The sequence below is a fragment of the Anopheles marshallii genome, chromosome 3 (genome assembly GCF_943734725.1).
Source record: "Anopheles marshallii chromosome 3, idAnoMarsDA_429_01, whole genome shotgun sequence".
Taxonomy (NCBI): domain Eukaryota; kingdom Metazoa; phylum Arthropoda; class Insecta; order Diptera; family Culicidae; genus Anopheles; species Anopheles marshallii.
This window is the reverse complement of record NC_071327.1, coordinates 3,094,067-3,103,196: the sequence shown is the minus strand read 5'-3', so window position 1 is coordinate 3,103,196 and position 9,130 is coordinate 3,094,067. Positions and strand designations below refer to the sequence as shown.

The 9,130-nt window shown below is 40.6% G+C and overlaps 1 protein-coding gene across 1 annotated transcript; it reads right to left on the bottom strand.

Moving 5' to 3' along the window:
• Positions 1-2,462: 2,462 nt before the first annotated feature.
• On the bottom strand, positions 2,463-2,972 carry LOC128715400 (uncharacterized). The gene has a single exon (XM_053810292.1). It carries the CDS (start codon positions 2,970-2,972, stop codon positions 2,463-2,465), a length of 510 nt encoding a protein of 169 aa, XP_053666267.1.
• Between the last annotated feature and the right edge of the window lie 6,158 nt (positions 2,973-9,130).

Here is a 9,130-nt window from a genome sequence, read left to right as displayed (position 1 = left end):
CACTGATGTAGAAGCAGAAGCAGCCCGAAGGCACAGTAAAGCCTCATCATCATGTTGAGGTTAGATGCTGTACTACGATTGAAAAATAGGGTTTGGTCTTAGGAGGTGTGACCTTCCGTGTGGCTACATCCAGCTGCCCGGGGGAATTTTATTGGCACTGCAACACACACTGTTGATTGTGAGGCAGTGGGCCATTCGCATGCTACGTGTGATTAGCGCTCTTGATTTGATCTGTGAAAACACTTTTAATCCGTGTACAGATTGCCCGAGGCTTGCGGTCAACATTTGGCCTCAATTGGAAAGAATTTAAAAGGACTGCCGTCGTGTGTTACCCAACAGGAAAACGGGGTCTAAGTTTTGTTTGTGGTGAATAGTTGTACACTTCATAGACAATTTTAATGATTAGCTACAACGTTTGACATCAACTTCAGGAGGTTCATGGTGGTGAACTATTTTTCCTATTATTCAATTATTTCTATTTGAAGTGAGACCTTCTCTTTCAGTTGTTTTTTTTTTGCTAGACGCACAACGTGATCATTATGCAACGATATTTCTCCCTGTACAGAGTTATGATCGTACTTTTATTTGTGTGATTGATTGATTTTATTTATAGTACTTTTCTCATCAAGTTAGGACATTATAACTTAAAAATTAAGCAATACGGCCGGACCGTTCTTCATGAATAAAAAAAAAAACAACTCAAACATTATATTTTTAGAAAAGAATTTAGCCTGTCAGACTAGTGCAATAAGTGTGTCATTGCAGAGCACCTAATGCATTAATGCATAGCTTCGATTTATGATATTAAATTAAGCTGTCTAATATTATTCTGGCTGTGTACCATATTGATTTGTATTTCTTTTATAAATTGCAATATCATGTGAAATATGGATCAAACGTATTGGATCCGCTGGTGGTTGACAGGCGGTTATTAAATGCCTCCAAAGTATAAAACTCCTGCGCCTTATTGTTTCACCGCTTGGTTAAAAAAAAAGTCTTTCAGGAGCAGCTAGAATGAGTAAACGGTCTACAGGTTCTTTAAGAAAAGGGTCAATTAAGTGCCATTGTGCTTTATTGTATGTAATACGTTTCGTTGGTGCATCGACGTTAATACATCGAGGTAGTAGAATTTTGCCGCAGTTAACTAATTCTTTGCTAGGATTGGTGCATGTTAGGTATGGTAAGCTTCCGCATCTTAACCGACACAGTCACTATCTCCACTCTACCTTGCCTTGATGGTTAGTTCATCACCCAAAACACAAAAGAACCAAGTGCCTTATGTCAAGTTTTTGAAGAGTTTTAGTGGAAGCAGCAGTATATTATAGGGGTCTTTGCGTGACTCAAGTATAACCATATTATGTGCCTGAAGAATATTACCATCGTTGAAAACTTTGTAGCCGACGTAACGGACACAACGAAAACATTTGCTCTGTTCACTTTCACTAGACTAAAGACAGATTAATCGCTTCAAGGCTACTGTTATTGGCTGTTTTTCTTCTTCTTCTTAATCGGCACAACAGCCTCAAGAGGTCCAGGCCGGTTATTTCTAGCTTTCTTTGACTTTGATTTTCCGTAGCTGGATGGTCAGTCCAGTAGAAGATGTATACGCATCTTTCAGGATTTAAAAACTTTCTTCAACACCAAAAAGAATGAGTAGGATTTTTGTACAATTTCACTAAATTGCCACACACTCGCGGAGAACAGATGCCCTGCTGTCATCACGATAGGTACTTGCGAGCGAAGAATCATGAAGAGTATTTGCCTTTGTGTTGTCACTGTCTGATCGTACCAAGAAAGTTGTTGTAGAGCCAAGAGAACATCTTCACTCTGTGTGGTTAAGAAATAGTGAATATAATCAATATCTTACTGTCCAATTATTGCTATAGACTTACACTTTCTGATAGCTCGGTTCCTAAAACACAGTAAGTGTATGTTTCAATCGATACAATTATCAACAGTACGACGAGAGCCAGAATTCTCAAGTCCATTCCCTATGGAGAAACAACAATCAAAATAAGTTACGCAACAGGCAAATGCGTATAGTGCGACGCACCATTAGGAGAATGTAAAACATCATGAGACACCAAATACCGCTACAGGAAGCAAGCTGGAACAGCAAGGATAAGTTAAGTGCATCCTGTAACTTGTCCTTACATATTAGTGTATCACGATGCGATATGATGATCCTGTTAAGCTGCTCTTGCGTGAATTTGCCGGGCAGCTCTCGAATCTGCATGGCGGTTATCTGAAACATCAGTGTGGTACTCTTAATGGCTGCTATATCCACGACGTCCTTGGTACACAGGAACAGTGATGATATTCCCGATAGAACAAATATGGTTACAACGTAGATCGCGTAGTGGAGTGGATTGTAATGGATGTCCAAAAAATACAAACTGGAGATAGTAAGTGTAATCATGGTAACGATCAGGAAAAGATCACCTACATTCGACCGCATTGACTTACTTCATTTCGGTGGATATTATAAATTGTTCTTGTACACCCGTCTCGTTTCGCATATTGCGCAGATATACCATGCACGAGGCTATTGGTGATATCGTACAGTACAAAACATATATCACCAGGAAAAATCTCACATATGCTACCGACGATTTGTTAATTTTGAAGTTGGAACGAATAAAGAACCTGTATATTTCCTCTGAAAGCGGTTGTTCGGTGCACTGCTGGAGCATATCCACCAGTTTGTAAAGGTAGGAGCGCCGTAAGTAGAGAGCCATCATTTGCAAGCAAAGGTATATTATGAACACTATCTCTGAACTTAGTCGAAGCAGCACGACTACATCATCGATCTGTAGTAAGATCCTCGGTATGATACTAAACACCACGTATACTAAACACTGAATCCAATACACCAGTCTGAAGCGATTATCACGTCCCAACCCTAGCAAATGGAGCAAGCGGCATCCGATTGACATAATTTCACGGGGGTCTTCTATCTGAAGAAACTTCATACTGCACGAGTATGGTTTGTACAACGTAGTTAGACAGTGAATGTTTTCAACCCGAATGAGAGTCGGTTTCAAATCAACTCTAAATTTTAAAGGTACTGTGTTATTTTGTTCTACGTGTACGGGGGAGAATGATGAAATGAAAAACCACAGAAAAAGACATGGTTATTGTTATTAGAGGCCAATTAGCCACAAGCCCATTAATATGTATCTTAAGCATGCAAACATATATTGATCAAAAGTAGTTTTGTTCAATGTAATCGTTTCTTTATTGATTAAGGGATCAGATCAAATGTAATTGTAGTTATTCAGAAATTCATGATCCATGGTAGCGTGAATAATGTAAAGTTCATCCGGTTAACGAGTCTTCTAACGTATGCATTAAAGTATTGATTTGTAAAGGATGACAATAAAAAACAATTAAAGATAATTGTATGCAATAAGGATCGCTTGAATTCCATGTAGAATAGGCCTTGAAGAAAAATACATCGTCGGTCTATCGGATGGTCATACACTATATAACCTTAGGAGATATATGTGTTAACAATTGTTTAAATTTTTGTAGCCCTTGTAGAGACAGTGTTGGCCTCGAAACATTTGCACTAAATTCTCCGTTTGAGGTTTATCCTAAATAGTTTTGTCCCTCATTTCAGAGATCACATTGCCATCGATCTTCAACTCTTAGTTCTGCTGCAAGTCTGTTATCCAATTTCACTGGCACTCTGAACTTTCTTCAACATTAGTATATCTATAAACTTCTATAAAAAGAACAACAAATTTTGACACCTTTGCCTTTAAAAAGAACCAACGATACGTATGATTATTATAATGCTTCACTTGTCCATATCCTTCGTGAGTCATTGTACACCGTTTCGTGAATTGTCACCGACGGCCCTGTGAGCTGTTATGGAAATTACTCAATTATTGATTTGATGCTTCTTACTGTCTGCAGTACACGGACGGTATTATGGAAGGCAGCAAAAACCAGCAAAAAACACACAGGACCGTCAAGGGAACGTTCAATCCAATTACAACGAACTTGTCGCGTGGTTAGTTTCAGTTTCCTTTTTCGCTGCTCAGTTTTCCATCATACGCTAAGCACAAACTGTTGGTGCTGGATAGTGGATAGTTGGAGGTGTGTACCTTAAAAAGGTATGAAGTATGAAGTGAAATTTTCGCTTGAACCAACCTTCCGGTGTTGTTGTATCATTTGAATAGTTGATGGAATCAATTTGCGTTGCAAAATCTCCAATCATCCTTCGGATCACCATCCCCAGAGCGCGATGGAAAGTAAAGTTTGTTTAGAAGCGTGGCAATGGCTGTTTCAAACGAATCAATCAATGGAAGGTATTTGAAAACGATTGGCTACGTTTCGGTTTCGTGCGCTTTCTGTAACAAGAGGTGATTTTTGTATCGGTCGCTGCATGACGATCGAGTGTCGAGTGGGAAAGTGATCAAGAGTGATCTTTTCGTTCACTACGACAAGAATAGCCACCAATGAGCGTTTCGAGGCTTGTTTTGCCAACATGAAGGTTGTGCGAGAGTGCGAGATGGTTTTGATTTCTCGTTTTGCTATTTATTGTTTCGGTACATGTTTTGTGGGTTCGTGCGGCGATTGAATTGTATTGTGGGTTTAGAAAGTATGCCGGAAATCATTGACAGAATCATAACAAAAATCGTTTGATCAACTTCAATGGATATCATGCTTAAAGATGGAAGAAATCAATCGCACAATAGGTCTTCTTTGCAGATCCCTTCCCTCCGTTACCTAATGCCAGATGGATTACCTTCCCCAATAAAATTCTTAGCTGATCTAAAGGCTTTTATTTACAGCTGTGTTGTGGTACTCCACGGTTTCTTGTGGCTGGGCAAATATTGGAGAAATATGATGTTGTATCTTCCCACTCGGAATCATATCCAAAATTGTCTCGAACATGGTTTAGAAGAATCAACCCACTGTGCTCGCAATGTAATGCTACTGAATATGTGTATCGTAATGCAACTACTACCATGTTTTGCATTTTTCATCTAATGCTGAACTCCAGGATGTAGGAGGCCCCAATTACACGATTCGATCATATAAGCTCACGTAAAAGCACATGTACTTGTGTTGTTGCTTTTTTATCGATAGTATGATTCCTCTAGTCGGCGGTGCTATAAGGTAGTATCGATACTATGCCGCAAGCGTATCTCATACACCTTTTCCTTCCCAACGCCTTTTGGCAGTGAACGATTTGTCGTATAGAATTTCATAATTGGTGAAAAGGCAACCCGAAGAGGATGTAAATTAAAATGCCTTTCTCCCATAAGGGGAGGATTTGATCTCTGATAGTATCGTAAGGGGTTTTTCCTTCGGCACCATTCTGTGGTGCTGGAAACGCGCCAATGTGTCTTGTCGGCTTCTGAACGTTATGTTCATGTCGATCCTTTCCACTCGCTTTGCCGCTATCCTCTATGGAGATGTTTCGTAAATTTACACCTTCATACACAGATAGCGAGCGTTCGCCCACTCGTTTCTGCTTTGCGCGATCGATTAACGGCGATAGTGAGCACTGGCGAGAGGAAGGCATGTGTGGTAGCAACTTACTGATCGGAAAGGCATCCAAAACCCAGAAGCTATGTTTCGACTTTTTCCATCTTTTCACTGTGCCTGCCCACTTTTTCCTGTTGCAAAAAACCGAGTGCTACAGCTCTGGCTACAGTTTTTCCGCACATAAGAGCCGATCCGTGGAGAAGACAAACTTCCGTGGGATGATGGCTTCGGATCGCACGTTTTGAGTGAGAGGTTCGGTTACGTGTTCTGTAGCGGTGCTGTTGTTTTTTAGTTTTGCAATTTTCTTCGAGACCTTTAGGTGCGCATATTCCGCTTCGACGTAGCAATGTTGGCCGCAGGCCCGAAACCGAAGATCGTATGACGAGATCGATGAGCAACGATGAATGGTTGTTGTGAGCGCAAAATATGTTATGGTTTTTCGCACGTCGTCCATCAACACGAATCCGCCTCAACTTCCGGCTGCGTTTTGCTGCCAGTTTTTATCATCCTCGTAGTGTGTACGTGCTCTAAGATGCTTACTAGTGGAGGTTAAGAGGATGCTTAGATGGTTGGAAATCGATAGTTGAAGTTTTGCCTACTCCTCTATAACACTTGCTGCAATGTACGCCTAAGAGGATGTGAGGTGCGATAGAAAGGAAATCGATGCGTATTGATCGATGAGTTACATGTTCGTTAAACCTATCCCATACGATGGTACACTGTCTATCCGACAAGAGCACCGTTTCCTTGTGAACAACCTTAGCTAATGTATTTTTTTCTTCTTTGTTTTCGTTTTAGGTAAGTTCCCTGACGGTAGTGAATCCAGACCGGAGAGCGGCATCATTTAAAGAACTCTTCTGATAACTGTGATGCTTTAAAGGGATCAGCGCTGAAACAGTGGAAGTACACAAACTGAAACTGAAATTGCGCAACCCAAACAAACGTGTCTAAAACCGTGGAAACAATTTTCCTCATCGGTGAGGTAATTGATAATAAATTGGAGGAAAACCATTTAATGAAACGGTTTATGCTCGGCAACTAATTTTTCATAACCTCGCTCACTCACACACACACACACACACGGATTGACCATCGGTTGTGTGTCGAACATGTTGTAATTTGCACGCAAAAATGCGAAAAATAAGGGAAAACGTTTCGGGAAACGGATATAGTATCGTGATTATGATGCAACACCTTGCCGACCGAACTGGATGATGATACTTTAGGCAATGATTATTTTCACTCCATCATTACCATAATTTGGCACCCTTTTGTTTTCTTTCCTTACTGCAATCAAAGGTCTGATTTTCCGCTATGCGGGTGCGTTCGGCACAAGAAAACTCCACAAAAAAATTCAATCGCTGTAAAATAGCAGTTTTCAATTAAAAAAAAAATGTGCAAAATCTTGCCGCTGAGTGACGGTATGATGCAACGTTTCGATTGATTCCGCCAAAAACGGAAACCATGAAGAAAGGCCCCCACATCCGAATCAGCTTGTGTGACGATGATGATGGTCTTTTAGCGCATTAGGTGATAATTATAATTTGGAATTGTTTTCAACAATTTGACGCACCATCGATCGACGTGCCTCTCCATGCCCATCTTTTGGGTGGGTGGCGATTGACGGTAAACATTGCGCAATAGTGTCTTCGACGGAGGTGATTGCAAGATTTCACGAAGCAGAAATAATATATGAAACGTAAGACAAGATGCCCGCAAGATGGAATGTTTGTACCGGAATGGGGGTGTAAGTTCCCATCTATACCGAAAATCAAAGCAAACTTTCCTTTTTCGGCATGATGGTGCTATTTTGGCGATTGCCGTGTGTGTTTTTGGGATGACTGGTATGACGCCACACATTTATTTAATTAAATGTTTATGCAATACTTGCAACGTTAAGGGAAGATAATTTTTATGCTGAGCTTTCGTTGACCGTCTAATGAAAACCGTTTGTTGATAATTATGGGAAATATTTACATCTTGAGCAATTTGTTTCCTAGAGTTTCTCGGCAATCTCGGCCTACAAGAGCTTGTTTTTTTCATTTCTGAGTCAGTGTTTCAGTTTCATTTGCGTATGTGATTTTACAAATCTAAATCTCATTCGGCATCACGTGAGCGACTAGCTTTGGCAGAATGTTATAAAATTCGAGGAAAGAATCTGGTTGTGATATCTGGCGTTTGAGTTCTTGATAATGTGTGTCTTGATTTGAAGAATGTCTGATACATTTCTCAATGACACATCAGGATTTGAAGACATTTAATCAACACGTTTTCATATGGCTTAAATTTGATTATATTTATTTTGTGTCTGGCAAAACTCCTACCATTTAAAGGTATGAGATCGTAATTTATTTTCAACATGTACACTTTCATTATTTATTGAATGATTATTTCTGTTGAAAAAAAATTCCCCCTTATTACAAAGGTTCTTATCGGGTGCAGTTTCACACATCTTTTATTTGTGTTAAACATACAATGAGCAGCAAGCTTGGGTGGTTATGCATGATCACTTCATTGGCGGTGTTTGGGTAGAGAACCGCGACAGGAAACGATGACAATGGTGTGAGAGACGCACGTGTGTGTTTACCCACTGTTTATCTTAATTAAAGTACGAATAAGTAGGTTTTCACACGCAACTTCCCATTCCCGTGCTGACCAAAGTCGGCAGATAATTGTCTTTAGCATCTTGCGTAAAGCGCAAGGAGAAAGCGCAATGTTGTTTTTTTTTTTTGTTGTTATGTGCACCCCCAGCAAACAGACTCGCGCTTGCGATCGTATCTTAGCAAATGGGCTGAAGGGTCGGTACCGTTGTATTTTCGGTACCCTTTCTTGAAGGGCTCCATGTGTTTTGTTTTTACACTGAAAAATTTGTGTTTCTCTCGCAGCCTACCGAACGGTTCGGTGTTCTCTGTAATGGGTGGACATTTTCACCACTTATCCGACGTTCGACAATATTTGGCCAGCTGAGAAGCAAACGATGACTTCGAAGACTTCAAAGGTGGAGTTCGTTTGCATGGTTGGGTGGCAAGTTGGCAGCTTCCGTTTTGTTTGCCCTTTTTGGGTGGGGAATTTTAATTTCTAGGGTTGCGTTAAGGTTAAAGCGATAAAACACAGGAAGAAAACATTGGTTTTACAAGCGTTTACAAAACAACATCGCTTAGTAAAGGGCTATCTGTGGAGGCATGCTTTTTCCTCCTTAATTTTGAAAGGAACCTTTATCTTTCACCATTGCCGTTGCTGTTGACAAGATGAGTGAGCTTTTGGGCAGTTTCGGAGTTTATTATGCGGTTTGCTTCACCTGACACCTTTTTCCTACCAAAGGAACGTTTAGCGTCCCTTTAAAGCGCACGATTATGCTTCGCTGGAGTCTGTGTTGCATGTGGAAATTATCGATTATTAGCCACGGTACGTAACATTCACCGAAAGACGATGCCCTTTCCTTGGTGTTGTTTGACGCACAGAAACACACCTCGTCTAGGCACGGAGACGCGTCGGTTGCAGAATCGTACGGGCGGATGTACAAGATTGTTTTTCTATCTTGTCGATCAGATTGCTGAGTGTTACGTCGGTCGCGTGGTTTGCAGGAGTATAACAGGGGATGAGGTAAGAAGAAGGACTCGCAACAATC

What these genes read in the sequence shown, in the direction of transcription:
- LOC128715400 (XM_053810292.1), bottom strand. Translation starts at nt 2,972, where the DNA reads ATGAAGTTTCTTCAGATAGAAGACCCCCGTGAAATTATGTCAATCGGA.